Consider the following 22462-nt stretch of genomic DNA (forward strand, 5'->3'; position numbering starts at 1 on the left):
GATAAAAACTCTTATACTCTCTTACGAAAAATGATCAGGGGTAACTTATCTATTCCTAGAATGAAAACTTGACTCTACCAAAGATCTTTTAGTTACTCAGGTCCAACTCTGTGGAACAACCTACCAACAATTATAAGAAATTCCAAAACTGTCAAATTTTTAAAAATAGATTAAGATCCTATTTACTCAGCAAACAGAGTTGATACTTTTGTGTGACTGTATATTAGCATGTATTTTAAAAAAAATATGTATTACTGATATTTTTGTATTTGTTTACTGTTGAGGGCCTCAGGGAAGATTAGTGTATTTACTAACTGTGTTACCCTCAATTATATTATTATTGTTATTATTGTTTGGTGGTATAGTTGTTTGGTGATATACTTTTTCCACAGTGTTTTTTGGTGATATACTTTTTCTACAGTGTTGTTTGGTGGTATACGTTTTCTACAGTGCTGTTTGGTGGTATACTTTTTCTACAGTGCTGTTTGGTTGTATACTTTTCCAACTTTGTTGTTTGGTTGAATACTTAACCTGACAACAGACTGGACACACTGTTGTCTTGTAAGACTGTGATGTTCCCAGATGAGAATCCTAGCATGCTCATATCTGGTATGGATAGTGCCCTGACAATTCCAACAAAGAGTACCCGATCGCATGTTCAGTCTGCAGACCATCTTTTCCAGTAAAAAATTCTGACTATTTCAAAGTAATCAAACCATGTTCCATCACTTTAAATAACCGACGCTTTCTTCACTAGCACTGTTAGGAACAAAACCTTTCACACAAGGAGTCATGATGACTTAAGTTGCAAATTGACAAACTTAATCTACGGATTAGAATGCAACTTATGCAGTCTAGTATATGGCGGTGAAACAAAAGAATGATTAAATAAATGAATGTGTGATCATAGTTCAGGAATTAATGCCACCAAAATCCCAACAGTTTATAAAAAATTTAATCATTCGATCTTCTCTATGATTGTTCATATTCTGGAAAAAATTAACTATCCAACGAACAGTCCTGTCCTAAGTAAAAGCTATCATAGGGAAAGAGAAGAATACTGGATATTCAGACTAGGTACTGCAATACCTTGTGGTTGCCATGACAACACATCAAAAGTATAGAAACCTTTCAAGCCAATATAACAATAACATAAATGTGATGAATTTATTTGACAAAAGTCCAAGATGGATAAGGAGTCATGACCATTGCCAATGTACATGACCTAAAATGCATGATGTCTTCATTGATGGTCTTCTTCCTTTCATACAAAAAACTCTTTGACTTCATCACATTCGAACTAAACTCTATTTTATACCTCTCGCTCTACTACACTCCCTTTACAAACCAAGTTTTGACACTGTTTCTGAACCTACCTCATCATTATACAGGCTTGTTGCTATCATTTTGGATATTGGTTTCTACAAACTCTTTAAACTAGTTTGTATGAAAGGTCAAGATGAAGAAAAAAGATCATTTTTTCCACTACCGTTTATCAAGGTATAGATGCAATTAATTTGGCTAACATCCTCCATTACAAAAACGTAACCAACAAAATTCCCCCACATTTCAAGGAAAAATCAATACCGATTATTTCATATTCCTATACTTCACCCATTGCACCCAAAATTTTCAATTATAAAAGGCTATTGCAGAACTTCAAGATTGAGGACTTCAAGGCTAAACCACCTGACTGTTCTTGCAAAAACTCTCCATTCAAATATATTCCTTCAGGTCACGTCGTGATGGGAGATTTAAGCATCATCGAAAAACAAATTTCTCAGTAAGGTCCTTTTTAAAGGTCCCAAGTATCATGAACTATGCTCCATAAATTGGAGTTATAACTTGAAAGGTCTTATGGATGCCATGGAGGACTATGCAAGAAAATGGATAAAACATGAAAACAGGAAGAAATTGATTCTCTGTCTGAATGGGTAAAGGCAGTATGAAACTTATGAAATGTATGAAAGTTTTAAGTAGGCCTATGAGTGTCAATGTTACATCAGTTTTCAAAGACCCCGATGTAGCAAAAACATTGTCAACTATACATGACAAATATGTTGTCGTACCAGCAGACAAAGCCCCAAACAATATGTTTTTGTCTGCAAAAGGTATTACATCTAATGTTTACTATCAGAGGTAGACATATAAAATAATAGCAGTGATAAGACCTATACTGCCACTGCACTCTCCAAAGAAGAGATAGTGGAAAACCATAAATCTTTGCTATCCTCTAGTTTTCTCTACCAAAGACAATGATTGTGATTTACCGTTTCTGTACTGGATTCCTAAAGTCAAACTTATTGCTCTGGTAGTGGTATTAATTCAATGTGGAACCTGAAAAATTCTAAAGATCTTCTGGAAGCCCTCAATTCAAGATTACTATCAGAAAATAATAGCATTAAAACGTATGATTTTTCAACTCTTTATACTTCTATTCCCCATACTCTGTTAAAATCCCAACTCAAAAACATAATACATCGTTGAAACTCCAAAAAAGACTTAACACCTAGATACAAATATATAGTTCTTGGTAGAGATTCCTCATACTTTGTAAAAAATAATTTCAAATCATCTATATACCGAAGAAGATGTTTTCAAAGTGCTGGAATCTTTTATTGACAACATATTTGTCCTGTGTGGTGGATGCGTTTTCAACAAATGGTCGGTATTCCAATGGGAACAAATTGTGCTCCTCTTCTTGCTGACCTATTCCTTCACTGTTATTAGGCTGATTTTATAGCTGATCTGATCCGAAAGAAAGAACATTATTTAGCTAGATCCTTTAATCTCAGTTTCAGCTATATAGATGAAGTATTATCGTTAAACAATCCTAGTTTCAGGGATTTGATCACATCTACCCCAAAGAACTTAAAATAAAGGATACTACAGACACTGTGAATTCAGCCTCATATCTTGACCTACACTTAGAGATCGATGGTAAGGGAAAACTATTGACCTAACTATCTGACAAATGAGATGACATTTCATTCTGTATTGTCGACATTCCTTTCATCTGTTGCAACATCCCTTCAGCACCTGTATATGGAGTTTTCATATCACAACTCATACGTTATGCCAAAGCTTGCCATAAATATGCAGAGTTTTTGTATTGCGCTTCTTACAATTAGGCTTCTGTATGTTGCTACAAGATTGAAGTCATCACTACAGACTTTTTATGGTCGTCATCACGAACTCATGGATCATTACAGTGTATCCATCTGCACCATGAAAACTGATTTGTTCAGTGGGTTTTAGTTTTCCTTTCCTCTTTTTTCTACCCTGGCTTGACTTTATAAACAACTCAGCAGGTGTCTCTAAAAAAGCAGAGGATGCTTATTCTGCTGGTGCACCTAGTCCATGCTCCGAAGTTTTAGTGGAGTATCGTTTACTTTTGTTACTTTATATGTATTAATTTAGTTATTTTATATACTTTGTTGTGTTTGTCTGTTTTCTATATCTGGTCTTTGTCCCTGGATTGTATTCTGTTGATTTTGGCTAGAATCTTGGTTTCATTGATTACTCTTTTTATACAAATGAAAATTACTTGCAGCTGAATAATGGTATTATCCTGTTGCTTTATCTGCAGCATTTAATTTTGTTTATTTTTGATAACTCGACTCATTCTTTTTTGAAATTTCGACACATTGTTCCTGATGACATGGCAGAAGGCCTGATTGTGCTAGAAAATAAGGGGCTAAATGGGGGGAAAATAGATGTTGTCATTAGAATTGATAGAAAAAGTTTATTGTTAATCTGATTTTTGATGATTCTGATGTCAATGTGTTCTTTCTAAAATTCTGTTGAGAAGAATTTTACATGGTAGACTTATCTAAGATTGTTTTGTAGTTAAAGGGGTACAATATTGGGCAATACCAAAAAAAATAACTCTTTGTTCCCTGCAGCTATGTGGAATGGATCATACCAGTGTCTATGTGTCCATCCGTGTGGTGACACTGGTCACAGTTTTGGATGCAACTCCTTGGAAACAAATCGTTAGTCATCATAACTATGTGTTGATCATCTTACACTGCAATTTTGTTTTGACAAATTTTACAGGAGTTACACTGCAATTTTGTTTTGACAAATTTTACAGGAGTTATGGGGCTTTTGCTCTTCAACTTTTTTACGGCAATGGGGACGTATGGCTTTGAATAGCAAATTTGTTTTTTGAGAATCCTCATAAAACACTGCCTGCATTTTTCAATTAGGTTTCAGAAATCCTGTATGGTTTTTGAGTTATAAGGTGCCCAAAAGGACCATACCTTTCATTCAAAAATCATTGTTTAAAATTATTTTTGTCCCGTTTTAATTTTTTTAATTACATTCCTTATGAAAATCCTGCTTGTGTTTTTCTATGAAATATATCTCTAATGAGTTTTTTTTAGTTATAAGGAACTAAGAAAGGTCATGCCCCAAAAAATCACTTTTTAAAATTTTTGCTTCCATTTTATTTTTTTTACTAGATTCTTAATGAATGCCAAAACAAATTGAACTATGTGAAATTATTAAACTACAACAGCTAAAAAAAGCCAAAAAGCAACTATCTTTAAAAAAAAAGAAAGCTGACACATGTTGTTCTTTTAACTTAAAATTTTCTATATCTCATTCAAGAAGCACGCAATTTCAATTTCCGATACAGTTTTTTTGAACGCCACTAAGTTATCAGTATTTGGCCAATCTGGAAACAGAATTGCGATCAGGTGACTTGCATTTCCATAGAAGAGCATCTTTAAGGTCAAAGGGTAAAAAGTGAAACTATACTGACTGCGTTGGAAAAAAAACACTGAAGTTTCCTAATTAGCTGAATTTTTCATTTATTTGTTAACCTGAAGTATATACAACATTCAAAATATCAACATTGTTGAAGTCAAGGCAGGAAGCTGTAAGTTCCTTCCAAATATTCAATGCATTTCTATTCATTGATGATGTCAGAATTTAAAAAAAGATGTCACATTGTCTTCGGAATTAAATCAAGGCATTAGCTTTAGATAGAAAACATCTGGTAATGACACAATGTGAAACAAAACAACAATTGTGAAACAACTCAAGTTGCAGATAAAATAACATATTGTGTGTAAACTAATGCATGTTCATATACATGTACATACTCACCTGTAACCACTCTCCAAGTCCAGTCACCTAATGCCGTATGAATCTTGGGATATACATGTACCGGTACTTGTCAGAACCAAAGAATTTAAGACTGTCAGATGTATAATATTCTAACAATGCTGTTGATGTTGGTGTCTTTTTGTCTTTAGATATTTGGGTAGTACTGTAACTGTAGTAGTGCAAATTGTTCTTTATAAAATCCTTATCACAATAGGGAGCTTTAATTTTGATGGATCTATTCATTTAGAAATCAATGGAGAAAAAAAACTACTTTGTATATATATGTAAACATAACATGACCATCATACTTGTTTGTAAAACATTAAGTTATAATTTTTTTTACCAATATCAACCTATACAGTAAAGAGATGTGGCCTTTCTTTTTCACCAATGTTTTACATTATTTGACTTCTACCCAGAAGTATGTAATGGTATAGAAAGATTTAAGTAGCAGTTTTTATAAAAGATAAGACAGGAGGTGATTCATGTTGAAAACCATCAACATAACTGTTATTTCTAATTCAGAAGCAGTTATAGACCACATAACCAGTCTTAGTTTGTCATTCTGTTATAGACCACAAACCAGTCTTAGTTTGTCGTTCTGTTACAGACCACATAACCAGTTTAGTTTGTCTTCCTGTTACATACCACACAACCAGTCTTAGTTTGTCTTTCTGTTACAGACCACATAATCAGTCTTAGTTTGTCAGTCTGTTACAGACCACATAATCAGTCTTAGTTTGTCAGTCTGTTACAGACCACATAATCAGTCTTAGTTTGTATTTCTGTTACAGACCACATAACCAGTCTTAGTTTGTCATTCTTTTATAGACCACATAACCAGTCTTAGTTTGTCAGTCTGTTACAGACCACATAACCAGTCTTAGTTTGTCTTTCTCTTACAGACCACATAACCAGTCTTAGTTTGTCAGTCTATTACAGACCACATAACCAGTTTTAGTTTTTCATTTGGTTTTTGCACTTTTGAGATAAATTTTTTTTTAATAAATTGACACTTTGTAAGAATTATTGTTCTTAATTGGGTTGATTGAAATAGGAAATGAATGTATGGTTTTGTAAAAAAATACAGATTTGTGTACAGAAAGGACTGTTTAAATCTGTATACAGAAAGGACTATACAGATCTGTATATAGAAAGGACTATAGTTACATACAATTATAGCATATGTAGACCAAAAAAAAACATAATTCGTTCAGTAGATTTTTCTGCACCATGAATCACCTCAGCAGTTGGCAGTGTCTGAATTTTTATGGATTGGTTGACTCTATAAATGAAATGTTTCTCATGACAAGAAATATCCATTGAGTTGTTGTTATAAGTTTGGAGTAATACGAGGTCAAAGCTCTTTGGGGCCCAGATCAAGTAATATCATTTTGCTTCAGTAGGAAGAAATATTTAGATGTTCAATTAAATTCAAAGATTTTTTTTACATTCACAATTATTGTGCTTAAGAAATGATAGTTAAGTAGGTGTTGCTAAATGTTTGTGGTAGGCATTGTCATTAAAAATGTTATTCCCTTGCATATGTTTTATGGTTTGAAGTCTTATTCTTACATAGTCTTCAGAGATGAATACACAACAAAGCACTTTTTTAGAACTGACTATAGTTTATTCAGATTACCTTGAAGTATAAATCTTAATTATTGGAAATATCCACATTATTTTTTTTATTGTTATATACATTCCATTAATAATTCTTTTCACAAAAATAACCTAACATAAACCAAGCCTGAGCATTTTTGTTCTAACATTTACTACCAAATGACAAAGTGACAAATTAAAACCACAGTAAAAGAACTAATATTACTAAGTAAAGAGGGAAGAACTCAGAAGTTTGTTTACATTAATTTAAAATTAGGTTTAACAGAAGGAAATGTTTTAAATTCTGGGGTCTTTGTTTCCATTGAAATTCTTATTTAGTTATAGAGGAGAAATTGATTGATACAGTATAATTACATTTCAGATGATGATAAATAACCAATTCAATAATCAGATAGCTACATATTGATAAAACATAATGACATGTTGGGACCAACAGCTTTCACTCCATCCTGTCAGTAGATTGAGAATTTATGTATAGGAGTCATGGTTAATTATCATATCTAAGTTTTTTTCTTACATCCTTCATACCTTCATACTGGTATAGTGGGTTTTCATCATTTTCCTTAGATATATTTTATGTAGCAGTATAATTAAATATTTTATGATGATTTCCTTTTTCACTTAAATGTACAGCTATAAAAAATAAATCTAAGTTTCCTGTACAACCATACAATATAACATGATTTTCTGTTGAGAATTTCTTTATGAGTAAAGTCATGATGACCACACTGGTAATGGTGTGCTTAGATCATTTATAATCCAGGATCTGTATAAATGGTTAAAAATATTAGTTATAGCTCACTTGGTTACTTAGTCAGAACCAGGATTCTATCTTCTCGACTTCCTCTATTGTTAGATCCGAGGGTGAGAATGGCATACATTTGTCCATCCTTCAAAACATTTTATCATTTTCAAAGGAATACAAATTTCAGCCAATTTATATTTGGTATGGAAAAAACCAGAAGTTCCATTTCACTCTTATTGATTGAAGGTCTAGCTCTTGTTAGAACCCTTGCCATGGAAACTGGTGGATTCCATATATTTTTCACTTTGTCTTTCTACCTGTCTGTTGTCGATCTTTTAGTATATCCGTCAACAGTTTTTTTAATGCAATATCTAAAAAAAACTACATCCGGTATAAAGCCCTGAATATTTTCATTTACTTATTGATGTATGGAGATGTACATATTTAATTTTATGTAATATAGAATAATGATTAGATAATGCTTCATTACTTTGTGAACCCAAATGTTGTAAATTATTCAAGTATTTAGTACACAGCTAAAACTTTATAATGATGTGAAGATATAACAAAGGGTACACAAACAATATCAAACAATTAAACCATCACAGACAAAATCTATCACTATAAATATAAACCTCTCACATCACTGATCGATCTATACAGATATCTTAAAAAAACAATTCCATGAATTCTAAGACTGGAAATGCAGCAGTGCTCTTTTTGACTTGGTCAGTCTTCTAGTATTCTTTCTATTAAATTTTTATTGACATTCAGTAACTTTAGTAAAACTAATCTGATCTTTTTAAAATTTTAACACATTGTACCCAGGGACAATGAGAAGGGCCCTATAGTTTGTGGAGGTTTTTGTCCCGCACCTTCAAAAATAAGGGCTAAAAGGGGGAATATAGGTGTTGTCATTAGACTTGAAAGAAGTAGTTAATTGTGTATCTGATTTTGATGATTCTAATGTCAGTGTGTTCCTTTTTAAATTCTGTTGTAAGAGGTATTACTGAAAAGAGTTATCTTATACCATTTTGGAGTTATAGGTGGCCAAAAGGTGGTCCCGCCCAGAAAAAAATCAACTTTTTAATTTTGTTCCAATATAAAAATATTTCTGTTATTAGATTCCTCATGAAAATCTCTGCTTACATTTTTCAATCAGATGTCTCTTGTTAAAATTTTTTAGTTTATAAGAATTGAAACCAATGGTCTTTGATATTTCAATTTTTGCAAATTTGTGTCCATAACGAACTGTAAGTCTCTATGCTTAAGTTTGTCAGAAACGAACATTGTGTACACACTTGCCCCAAGTGAACAGAGTTCAACATGCTGTGGTCTTGTCATGCTGTCCTCCGTTAATCTTTTAATTCAAACATTTATTGTAATGGGAAAATTTCTGTCAACTACTACAATTTTCAATTTTGCCTTCAATAGCATGCAACATAGATACGGGTCTGATAATACACTCAACAATTTCAGATCAATTGCAAGTCAACTTCCTGTTTAATGACTGCATTTTTTAAACATTTAGAAAATCTTCAAAAATACTGTGCTTACTAGTTTCAGAATTTCCTGTTTTTGGACTCTTAAAAGCAGGGAGAACAAGGAGGTTATGCAGATGTCTTGTTTTAAAAATCCAAACGAAAGACTTTTTACATTTTATGGCATTATATAAAGAACTCTTTGCTTTGGTTTATTCAAAATATTGTTATTTTTTTTGAATTCCCCAAGGAATATTTCTATGGTAAATAATTGTCTCTTTCAACAAAATATTGTAACAATTAATAACATCCCTTAAATGTATCTATGATGTATAGTTTAAACTTTTAGTCAGATTATAATTATTACTTCGGTATTGGTACTTCTTCCAATGGCTAAGATTAGTTTACTAATGATTTTTACATGAACAAATTTTCTTTATTTTCCTCATAGAAGAGATCAAACTGATAACAGAAGAACTAACTTGTTTCTCTTGTATTATTTTCCTTATAGGCATCACTGAAAGGAACTAAAGGCTGGCACTTGGTCCCAGCCAGTCAGTCCCTCAGTCAGTCTATCACTCACATGGTGGGTAATAGACGTCACTGAAAGGAACTAAAGGCTTGCACTTGGTCCCAGTCAGTCAGTCCCTCAGTCAGTCTGTCACTCGCATGGTGGGTAATAGGCATCACTTAAAGTAACTAAGGGCTTTCACTTGGTCCCACTCAGTCAGTTCCTCACTTAGTCTATTATTCACTTGGTGGGTAGACTTTTTCTTTAATTGCTGGCAGAAATTGGGATGATTTTTAGCATACAAGAGTATCTTCTCTTCATGGGTAAGAAATTAAGTTTATGTTTTTTTTAAAAAATGTGTATGCAATTTTAAGGTAAATTTCATTTTTCTATTTAATTTTTGTACAACACTTACTGATGTAGAGCTGATATTTTGTATGAGAGTGTAACTAGACAGGCCACAAATTATGCATTTATTCTGCTCCATTTGGTAGTTGAATTCAGAATCATTGGGACTTGACTATAAAGGACCCTTTCTGTAAGAATAACACCTTTCATGGTATTCTCCTTGTTCACCTGTTGTTGGCTATTTTTTTTTTCTATTACCAGATAAACTACTTTGATCGTCTAAACTGAAAGTTTGCGTTATTTTTGGCACAGTTAAGGTCGTTTTAATTTTTTTTTCATTTTGCAACTGTTCAGGACTATGTACTACTATGTGTAATTCTCTGATTATCTTTTTTTTTTATCTTATCACATTCCTTTTGTTTGTCTCAAGTACAATGTTCTTATGGTTTGAAGTTACACATGTAATTTATTCTAAGACTGGTTCTAACAGATCAGTTCTAAGAATCTTTTTAAAATGTGAACCATTAAATATGCATGATGGGTATGTAGGAAAGGATAGAATAATATCTAATTATACCTTGGCACATACCTGACTGATTTTTATAAGCCTAGTACATGTATGTATTTTATGACTTAATGTTGCATATATACATATGTTTAAATGTGACTTACTTTGTCAAATACTAGTAAATGACATTATGTATAAAAGTATACTCAATTTATAAGTAAGTTCCAGATTGTACAAAACTTGATCAAAAGAACTTCAGCCATTGTTTTATAAATGTAGTATTCCACTGGCCTAACCATATACCAGCACACCGTGACACACATCCATTGCTTCATCAATGATTGAAACTGGTCAGGCTAATTTACAAGTTCACACTGTATGAAAGAACAAAATATAGAGCTTTAACACACTTCTAAAAAAATAGGTCTGTCAACATGGAAAAAATATTTATAAGAGTGCTTTCTTTTGGAAAGCATGTCAGAGGCACCTGATTATGATAGAGTATCAGCCTTACAAGTTAGTATCATTGGGACTGTTTTTTTTGCTTAATTGCCAGTTTGACATTATAATGCTCAGTTTGTGATGTTTTATTGACATACTAACCAATGATTAAAGTTAAGCTATTATTAAGATATCTAACAGGACAGGCTGCAGTAATAATTTGATGGGTTGCTGTTAGTTGTTGTTTTTGCTGTGGAAACCTAGGAAGGCGTTATAATAAAGATTTAGAAATAGGCATGGTAATGTATTGCCCCCCATATAATACATGTATTTATCAGCTGATTAGATCAGATAATGGTCTCCAATTCAAAAATCTAATTTTGTAGGGCAAGTCTGAGTTAAATGGTTTTTTTTGGTTTTTTTTGCGTCCTGTGCAGGTCCGTGTGTCAAAAGAATAGGCCTGCAGCAGCGCTAAGCTAGTCGTAAAGGTGACTAAATAGTGCTCAAAAACCTAGCCAGGGGCTAGGCACTCTGCCTACAGAGCAACTGGGATGTGTGCCCCAGGTGGTGGAATGGGGTATCCCTGGCGTGTTATGTGCTGGGGTTGTCAGGCTATAATACCGAAAACCTGACCTCAAACCATAGTGGTGCACCATGTTGGGAATGCACGTTAAAGAACCCTGCTGTGGTATTCTCCCTGAGTAGGAACCTTTGCAATCCGCCACAGGAGGCTAAATTGCCCAACCTTACCCATCCCTCCCTTTTTCTAGTGGCAATCGAAATTTTTCGACCTTATTATCCTTGTGTCCCATCCCTTTTTTCATTTCATCATCATCATTTCATGTTCATTTTATCATTCCTTTCATGTTCATCGCCTGAATATAGCTGAAATATTGTTGCTCAGGCGTTAAACCCCAACAATCAATCAATCAATCTGGTTTTTTTTTCTTCAGTTGTAGAAAATGGATGTTGAAGTTATTGTTAGAGTGAACATCTCCAAAGGTGGACAAAGGGAAGTAACTCAAGTAGTATCAGATCAGACTACTGTCGGTAGTTTTATCAGGAAGTTTTGCAAGGAACATGACATTCCAATGAAGAGTAATTATGTATTGACAGGAGGAGATTCGACTGAACCTCTCAGATGGTCAGCTAGACTAGTCAACTGTAATGTCAATTCGGGAATGATACTGGTGCTGTGGGAAAACGGGGATGGTAAGGGATACATTGTGTATATTATAGTATATTGTCAAAGTAAGTATACCAACTCTAAGATGGTATCATATGTAAATATCACAAATACTCCAAATATATGCTTTGATATTGGGTATTAAACTATTGATTATCTTTCCTTAATTCTAAAAACGACATCCCTTGTCATCAGTGTGACCGACAACTTTAAGAAGGGCTAGTAAGTAATACATCTAAGTCAGGTTTTATCTTTGGACTGTTTGGGTATGCTATTTTATCTTTGGACTGTTTGGAACATTTTTATAAGATTTTACAGTATCAATATGAAATTTCTAGTATAATTAATTTGTGAACTTTCAGATGAAGAAGTTACTGAGATGAGAATGATTCACTGTAATTTATGGTGGCCTTTTGCATTTATATGTTTTATGATTGGATTAATTGGTATAACAGCCATTGTAGTAGTCAGACACATTCAAAGTCAGCCAGAATATGAGGTAGGAAAATCAAAAAACTTTTTAAACCTTTTTCAGGTTCTTTAGTCATTTGCCTTATAGGGATAAATACTTGTTGTATCTATTTGAGTTTGATCCTTTATCCTTTTAACTCTTAAACCAGGTTCGTTGAGAGATTTTGAGAGATTGTTAAGTGATTGACTCTTTCTTTTTCGATAACTATTGTAGAGAGAAAAATAGTACATTTTATCAATGACTTTATCATTGTTCTTACTATCTGATATTTTCTTTCTCAGGCTTCTGTCATAATACTTAAATATATTGGCAATATCCAGTGACAACATTATGTCACATTGACTGCCATTATCCAATGACAACACTACGTCACATTGACTGGCAGTATCTATTGACAATGTTATATCACATTGACTGCGATGTTGCCAATAAACAGAATAACACCAATTTTGAACTTCTCGACCGAACATCAAATCTCACTCTGTTTGGCTCACTGCGATATTTATTGTCTTAACTTCAAAACTGCTGTTATTTTGTATTTATCTTGTGAAGAAGTCTGTATTCTTATTTTTCTTGGTTGATTATCATCAAATTTTATTCTAGTTTTTAAAATAAATTCTGTTTACAAAATTATCATCTCTTATTATTTCTTCTCTTATTATTTCTTGCTGCCACTACCTTAATTGTAATCATGAAAATTTTATTGCTGGATTAATTTGTATTGTAAGTAGAGAGTAAACACTTTTTAATTGTCAACTTAACCATGTATCATTCTTTAATGAACAATTTCAGTATAGTATTGTAATGGATGCCGGCTCTTCTCACACCAAGCTGTTTGTATACAAGTGGAATGGTGCAAAAACAGAAAACACTGCCATGGCTAAACAAATATATGTGTGTCCTGTCCCTGGTAAGAAACAGCTTTAAGAACACCACTTAGAACCATAGGTGTTTACCCTCCTATATTCTGCATGAGACTCCTGCAAAATAGTTGTCTTCAAAAAATATTTTCTTTTGTGCAGGAGATGCAAATCTCCTGCATTTGAAATTTCCTCCTGCAAGATCTGCATATTTTTCATATTTTATAGGTGCTATTTTTGTTGCTTTTTACACTAATAGCATTAGTCCCATTTTTGCTTGGTTGATTTAACACCTTGAAAAGCTGATTAATGCTCAGATACTCTCTAGACTTTTCACTATCAACAAGGAACCCCTGCATAGTTAAAATTTCGAATGGATAGTTATGTCAAGGTCATGGTTGACAATTTAATTAAATTCTTCATTTTTTTTACCAAAGGAGGCTTACTCTTAAGGAGGCTTACTCTTAAGGAAAATAAACAATGCCATTTGGGATCTGTTGTGGGGGGAGAAATGAACAACAAAAATTTCCTTACTTGTGCTGTCTGCTCCAGTGTCTGGGAGTGAGATTGAGTTCTTGTAATTGCTAGATTGCATGGACAAAAATGTCTATTGTTATTTTTCAAACAGAGTTGACTAAAACTTTTCCTTGTCATTGTGTAGATTATACCCTTGACATTTTGTTTCTAGAAGTGAATAATTTAATTCACAGGACGGGTTCAAAATGTTTCCTGATAGTGATTTTTATTTGATTTTGAGAAATTTCTTAACAGACTTAGCTTCCTATTTGTACTTTTCTTTGTGCAATTTAAAACTACATGAAATATTTAACACTAATTAGTACAGATATATACTTACTTGTATATACACATGTGATACATAAAAAAATATTTGTCAGAAATGTTGTCACACAAAATCTCCTGCAGTTTGGAAATGAATTGAAGGTCTCCTGCAAAGAGGATCCAGAAGGTTAACGTGTATGCTTAGAACACATATATATGTGTCCTGTTCGTGGTAAGGAACAGCTTTAAGATCACCACTAAGGCTTTATTCTTATGCTCAAAATCAATGTAGGAAAGTACATGTATAAGATAATAGGTTACCATTATCCATACCAAAACTCTGAATTATGTTCTTGTTTTTTTTTCATTATATCAAACAGACATACAAAGTACTATTTGTTTTTATTTTCAGGTGCTATTTCTATTTCATGGATAGAGGTTGTTTTTATTTCAGTTTTTGTTTATATAAATGAACTAAAGAGATGCAAAATTAATCTTGCCTCTATTCTTTCTGTTTCTTTATTGTTTTTTTCTTCCTAAGGCCCAAAATATATGTGTACTCTATGTTCATGGTTTTATGCCTCACAATAACAGCCCAACTTCAGTTGTGAAATATTTGTATCAAACATGGTGATATTCTATGAAAATTGAGTGGCATTGGCTTCTGGACCACTGTTAAGCTTTACCTGAATAGTCAAATATCAGAAGCTTCAAGGTAATGTGCAGTATAAGTCCATTAGCCATAATCTCATGTTTCAGCAGGTTTGAACCTGTAAGTTGCAGTTTCAATAAAAACAAAATATTTTTGATATCATTAAATATTGTCTGTTGGAGCTCAAGTGTATATTATATTTGCTTGAAATATGATTTCTTTGTTTTAGGCCTAGGTATCTCAAGTTATGAAAATGATACGCATGGACTGGTACCAGGTTTTCAGTATTGTCTAAATCAAGCAGAAGCCCAAGTACCAGAAGAGAAAAGATCAGAAACACCTGTGTATCTAGGAGCAACAGCGGGAATGAGGCTTATGGAGTAGGTACACTTGTAGATAAAAGAGTTGTTGTCTGGGGTCAAGAGGTAGGTCTACTGCCAAGAGCATGGGAGGTTGTCAGATAAACTAACTCGGGATGCAGAGGGTTGTTTATTGGCTTTAGTGTTGCAGTTTGTGAGATAACTAGAGTTATATGTTGAACTTGATAGATCTCTGTCAAAGTTGACGAACTCAGAAAAGTTTTTTTTACTTGTCAGGATCAACTCTTAGGTTATTATCAACACTAACGAACTGTTCATCACCATTTGCCGGGGGCTAGGGCACTCTGCCCACAGAACAACTGGGATGTGTGCCCCAGTTGGTGGAATAGGGTACCCCTGGCGTGTTACATGCTGGGGTTGTCAGGCTATAATATGGAAAACCTGACCGCAAACCATAGTGGTGCACCGTGTTGGGAAAGATGCCACGTTCCTCGCACGTTAAAGAATCCTAAAGTGGTATTCTCCCAGAGTAGGAACCATAGGGCTCCACCACAGGAGGCTAAATTGCCCGACCCTACCCACCTCTCCCCATTTCCAGTGGCAATCAAAATTTGTCGACCCCATTGTACTTGTGTCCCATCCCTTTTTCATTTCATCATCATTTCATGTTCATTTTATCATCAATTTCATGTTCAACGTCTGAATATAGCTGAAATGTTGCTGCTCGGACGTTAAACCCCAACAAGCAAACACATTATTGGCTTATGATACAGTGTTAGTGCATAACTTATCATTCACTTTTTTATATTTGTCTCCAATGAACAATTTGACTTTAAATAATTATGACTGCAGCTTATTTTGTTGAAAATTAATCAATTTAGAAAGTAAAATTATTGTAAAAACAATTCACCCAATTAAATCTGTCATTAGAGTAATCTCAGTGACCATGACACTATTGATCCACGGTAAAACATGTAATACACATGCATATCACAGGTGATTAGGCAATGCAGATGGGGATTTAATTGGATTTATTTATAACTTTCGGACTTGAAAAGATGTGGTGGATGATGACATGCAGATCTGGCAGTTTAATGGGGAGATTTCAATGTACCAAGAAAATGGTACAAACAAATTTGACCTAGAGAGCACTGTATACAACTTCAGTAAATGCATATGGATATTTGTATTATTGTTCCAAAATGTTCTATACCACTAAGATCATACTAGCATTGATTTTGGATGTATATATTTAAACTCTTTAGTGGTGAGGGACCAAAAAGAGACAAGAACCAAGCAATAAATATGCAAATGGGTTCCTTTGTAAGTGGAGTACAAAGTGTCATACCGCTAATGAAAAAGTTTGGATTTATTTATGGGGTTTTGACTTTACCATATTAAGAATTAAGTTTAAAGAAGGAACCAGGAACAAGCATTTTCTTGATGTCTGTATGATAAGTTGCATTGAATAGATTTCTTTAAAACCACAGAGTGCCATTTCCACCCAAGAGAAGATTGATTTTAACAAATGTATGAATCAAGGGCCAAAAAAGGGGCCACTTCAATTCTGAATAAATTCTTATACTGGGTCAAACGTCTGATTTGAATCAAACTTCAAAGCTTTATCAAGTTTGAATCATGTTTCCATACTTACCACAACTGTTCTGAGTTCCAGCTCTGTGGTCATATCAAGCCATGCCCTGCAAAGCAGGATGTATCACTAATTGTGTATTGTTTGTGATGTCTTTAATGTTTTTACAAGTTGATTTTTAGTTATGTGTGTCTTCCTCTTGTAAAATCTAACAGAAGTCTGCCTGGCTTCCTTACTTGATTACAGAAATATAAAATATGGACTACAAGTACAAATAAATCAATTAATCCTTGTTTAATTTTGTCTTTTATTATAGATGTAATATTTTTTTAATAACATTTTTCTTACCAGATATTTTGATTTTCATGTATTTCAGGATTTTAATGCACTTATATAATATTACATAAAAAATATTAATTCTTCATTAAACTAATTTTATATTTTGATATGTTCTGTTTATACTTAAAGTTACAGATGTGTTGTGTGATTTCTATTGACAGAGAAGTGAATAGAACCATTACAGATAAAATCTTGAAAACTGTAAGAGATACCATAGGCAGCTTCTCATTTAAATTTGATGACCCAGTGAAGCAAGCTCGTATTATATCAGGTGCTGAGGAAGGGTTATATTCCTGGGTTACTGTTAACTATCTCACTGGAAAGTTTGGACAGGTGGGTTATAGTAATCTATCTCCCTGGATAGTTTGAACAGATAGGTTAGTGTCAACTATCCCCTTGTAAAGTTTGAACAGGTAGGTTAGTCTCAACTATCTCAGTAAAAAGTTTAGTTTAAACAATATTTTATTTTCAAAAGTGCAAAAATAATACAATTATACAATATTTGGACAGGTAGGTTAGTATCAACTGTCTCACAGGAAAGTTTGGACAGGTAGGTAAGTGTCAACTATCTCACAGGAAAGTTTGGACATGTAGGTAAGTGTCAACTATCTCACTAGAAAGTTTGGACAGGTAGGATAATGTCAACTATCTCACTAAAAAGTTTGGACAAGTAGGTTTCTGTCATCTATCTCGCTGGCAAATTTAGACAAGAAGGTTATTAGGTTACTTTTAACTATCTCACAGGAAAGTTTGGAAGGGTTTTCCTGTCAACTATTTCAGTGGAAAGTTTGGAAGGTATGTTCCTTTCAACTATCTCACTGGAAAGTTTGCACAAGTAGGTTACTGTCACCTATCTCACTGGAAAGGTTAGACAGGTAGGTTACTGTCAACTATTTTACTGGAAAGTTGGACAAGTAGGTTATTGTCAACTATCTAATTGGAAAGTTTGGACAGATAGGTTAGTGTCAACTATCTCAATAGAAAGTTTGGACAGGTAGGTTACTAGGTTACTGTTGGCTATTTCACAGGAAAGTTTGGACAGGTAGGTTACTAGGTTACTGTCAGCTATTTCACAGGAAAGTTTGGACAGATAGGTTACTAGGTTACTGTCAGCTATTTCACAGGAAAGTTTGGACAGATAGGTAAGTGTCAACTATCTCACAGGAAAGTTTGGACAGGTAGGCAAGTGTCAACTATCTCATTGGTAAACATAATTTGTCACATGGTTTGTATGAACTAATATTTTGTAAGATGACCATGACAATACTTCCAATATTGGTTTTACAGGATCACATTTGTTATTAAATGTACTTAATTCTTAATGTTAAGTTAAGATTCTTTTTATGTAGATACATCCAATGTCACTTAAGTCAGAAGATAAATGGAATTTTGAAGTCATGGAAGACAACACCTTTGGAGCCATGGATTTGGGTGGAGCCTCTACACAGATAACTTTTTACCCAGGGTCAGAGGTCACTATTCCTACAGATTACAGTGGAAATACAGTGTTGTATGGGACAAACTATTCTGTGTATACACATAGTTATTTGTGCTATGGCATTAATGAAATTCAAAGGAAGTTTAAAGCTCGCTTAGTTAAGGTAATGTTTCATAAATTTCAACTATTGTTAAAAAGACTCTGAGATAAAACAAAAAACAAAAAACAAAAAACAGGTTGTATTAAAAGTTTGTGATGTGATTTTGTGGGCTTGCTATCAAGTGTATCTAAATGATCTATGAATTACATCTATATGCAGTTTTGTTCCACACTTAATTTTAGGTACCAGTATCGTATTGCATATCCCTGAGCAGGTGTACGTCAAAACATGGATGCTACAAAATATAGTGCATTTTCTTTTTGCCTCTCTACAAACTAATGTTTTGTCAAAAGATATGAACAATGACTTATAAAATAGAGCAAACATCACACTGTAAGATGAAGAACTTTTTTAAAAGAACATCTAACATAATATCATAAAAAATGTTCCACTGAAAAGGTTGGTTTGGTGAGTGCAAAACGAAAGTGAAAGTAGGAAAAATGGCTATTTATAGTTCAAGGCTACTTTTCTGTCCGATCTTCGTGGACTCACCCTATTTTCTTTGCGGGAAATTATTTTTTCACATGTCCTTAGAAATGCTATATAAGTGAAAGTCTTATTGAATCAATTTACATATTTTTTAAAAAATCCTAAAAATATGCACTTCACTATAGAAGCCTATGGGAAAATTAATACGATACTGAGACCTTTAGTAAAACTTGGGAAATGTGTTATCTCCCTTTCACCTTGAAAACTTCTAATAGTCATGGTAGAGGTGTTCACTTATATGGATTTTCCATATTTTCCACGGATTTTGACTGCAAATTACGCTCTACAGATTGCGAATATCTCCATAATACCTTTGTTAAAATTTCAGAAAGTTCAGGATACTGTGAAAAATATAGATTGTCATCAAGTTATATAAACAGATTTGTAATGGTCAGAGTTTTTTTTTGATGGAATGAAAATTTCTTGAACAACGAAACAAATACAAGTATTCACTACCCTTAAGAAGACAGGAATTTGGTCAAATTGCAAAATTTTAGCAAAATTAATTTATTTAGAGCAGCCACATTCGAATCAAGACAGATTTTGGGTTGAACCTCATATTATTTGCTGTATTTCTTAGTGTTGGTTTCCCCTGCAAGCCTACTTTGTCCTTTGTTGAATTTCTGTAGTCAAAGCCCATAGTTCTCCACTGTTCTTATTGAATGATATTGTCTATCTCAGGCTAATGCTGTAAAACTAAAAAAAAACATTGTCTATTTCAAATTATAATGTTACATCAAATTGACAAAAACATCAGTTTTAAACATCTGGAGGGAACATCACATCTTACCCTATTAGACTCCCTGTGATATTTTGTCGTTACTTCAAAACTGTCTTAATTCTGTATATGTTATAACCTAATGTATAGTATAAAACATTAGTTCTTATATGAGTTTTTCAAATCTGCCCTTCAAATGATGAAATTTCAGGTTTTTAAAGGTTTTGGGTTATTACAGCAACATTTTTTTTGGGTTGGGTTCTCAGTTCTGTTAATATGATATTATCTTTAGCTAAGGTACTTACTGTTATAATATCTGTCAAGGCATAATGGATTGTAAACCTGAAAATGAATGTTAAGTTTGAACAATGTATTGGTACTACAGTATAGTTTCCAGATAAGTTATTATATGTACAAGTATAAGCATGTACTTGTACATATCTTATGTGGAAAATATCTTATCCAATTATGGATATAGAGGAGCCATGATCTGATGGTTGGACCCCTTTTCGTTTTGTTGGAAAATTTTATTGATTTTGTGCAAACATTGTGCAAATGAAAACCTGGAACTACTTCTATGACCTATAAAAATAAAATGGATTGGAACTCTTCTCAGCCAGCCCCTGTGTCACAACAATTTGAGTTTTTGTTATATACCTACTGCTTATTGATTCAAATTGTTCTTTAGAATAAATTCAGCACTTACATGTACATATATTGCTCTATATGTATTGAGAGAACATATATAGAGAGAGAACATGGTCGCTATTACCTTAAAATGACTAAAATATGCATATTGATTTATGATTGTTATCAGTTGTGCAGAATGAGTTTGATAAAGAGTCACTTTGAAATATTTAAAACTAAATATTTTAAGGTGCACAAACCCGGCATACATTTGTTTATATTTAAAATCATTACTCAAAGTTATACATACAAACATTTTATATGGATACCCTGGAATCACTCAGAAGTCTCATCCAAAGGAACCTGTGGCAACTATTACGGTTTACCATACTTTTAAGAGTATTTGGCATGATTGAGATAATTTAAAGATATATGGTCCCTAATTAAAAAAAAAAAATGTAACCCAGAACACAAAGAAAATAAAAAGCTTCACAGAGCACAGAATGATACAACCACAGTATCACTTGGGCCAAGTGTGGACACAATATTCAAAAATTTTCTAAATAAGACTAAAATTAGAAGTCCATCTGTTGGGGTGTAGCCAAATAATGGCAGGGATTTTCTTAAGGAATCCAATTAACAAAATTTTCTAAATCAGACCAAAAATTGAAAACTCATATTTTTTGGCCAAATCTTGTACCCTTTTAACTCCCAAACAGTTAAAGATAAGTCTACCTTGTAAACAAACCTTTAAAACCAAATTACATAAGGTAACATCTGGATCAGCAATAAATTTTCCTACAAATCCTAATGATTACACCAATTTCCTATATTTTTTAAAATGGGTTAGGTAAAAACCTCCAAAAACTATAGGGCCCTCCAATGTGTCCATAAGGAAAATGTATTGAAATTTTAAAGATCAGTTAAGTTTTACTCAAGTTTTTGTACATAAACTAAAGTTAATGGTCGCCCACACCGACGTCAAAGATGACTAGGTGATCCCATTATATGACAGAAAAATTTTTATGGTCGTATAGAAAAAGAAACTTTCAAAGTAAAAGATATCCCATTACATCCAATTATTCAACACATCAGCTTTTCTCCCATCTTTCCTTATTCAGTGACATTTTTTAAACAACTAATATGCTTCAGTTACAGGTTCTAACTACTAGTAAGACCAAGTCGCATCATTATTTGTTATTCTTTCCTTATTTGCACTGGTATGGAAATTTATGTATATGCAAAAACATATGCGCATGTGCAAATTTGATCATGGGAGCAGGACTTGAAGCAACACATCAAGGTTAACTTATTGGATGTATATGTTTATTAGGTCTAAGGTATATTGTTTCTTTGTCTTTATGAGCCTAAAATTGGTGTGGACATTTATGTTTTATATTTCTATGATTACAGAATCAGAATTTCTCCAGTACAATACAGAACCCATGTGGGCCTGTTGGCAGTACTACCCTGGAGAACTATACTGATGTGTTTGAAGCACCATGTACCAAAGCTGAGCAGCTGTTGGATTTGGATTATATAGAAAAGGTTACTACTAATTCTTTATTTCTGTATTTTGTTCCTTATTTGTTTCTTGTCCCAGCTCCTGATTGATTATGTCAAAAGTTATCCCTATAGTATCAGTGCTATTGTGTTTGAAATGACAATGTTAAATTCTTTTGACATACATGTGTATGATAAAATAACCATTGTTAAAGGTTTTTTCCATGAGACTCAATTATTTTGGCTATCAGTTGAATTATTCCTATGTTTTTATCTAAGCAAAGATGTTTTTTGTAATAGATTTTTTCACTGTTTTTTTTTTTCTCATCTAATTTACTTTTTTAATTGTGTTGCCATGGAAGCTTTGGTAAAATAAAATTATAGTTATTATTATCATTTTACCAATTAAGAAACTAAATGCATTTTTTTTATAAATATACTAAACAGGGAAAAAGTACTGAAACAGGAATTTTGTTTTGAAATCTTTGTTGTAATATGAAGTGAAACTTGGTCTGCTTCTTATTATTAATGGTTACAAATGAAAGAATAATCAAG

General features: G+C 33.0%; 1 protein-coding gene across 6 annotated transcripts in view; it reads left to right on the top strand.

Annotated features, from left to right (window-relative positions):
* The window catches only part of LOC148622788 (ectonucleoside triphosphate diphosphohydrolase 1-like), a 37224-nt gene that overhangs the window by 3355 nt on the left and 11407 nt on the right, over window positions 1-22462 (top strand). For all 6 annotated transcript variants that reach the window (XM_088572987.1, XM_088572989.1, XM_088572990.1 and 3 more), the window contains 7 exons: window positions 11726-11984; window positions 12321-12457; window positions 13223-13340; window positions 14952-15102; window positions 17134-17305; window positions 18322-18573; window positions 21818-21952. In XM_088572987.1, coding sequence (XP_088429113.1) covers window positions 11735-11984; window positions 12321-12457; window positions 13223-13340; window positions 14952-15102; window positions 17134-17305; window positions 18322-18573; window positions 21818-21952 — 1215 coding nt within the window. In that variant the 5' untranslated portion in view covers window positions 11726-11734. The remainder of the gene's footprint in view (window positions 1-11725; window positions 11985-12320; window positions 12458-13222; window positions 13341-14951; window positions 15103-17133; window positions 17306-18321; window positions 18574-21817; window positions 21953-22462) is intronic.

The sequence above is a fragment of the Perna viridis genome, chromosome 3 (genome assembly GCF_037379345.1).
Source record: "Perna viridis isolate PV_CMFRI_1.1 ecotype Kerala chromosome 3, ASM3737934v1, whole genome shotgun sequence".
Taxonomy (NCBI): domain Eukaryota; kingdom Metazoa; phylum Mollusca; class Bivalvia; order Mytilida; family Mytilidae; genus Perna; species Perna viridis.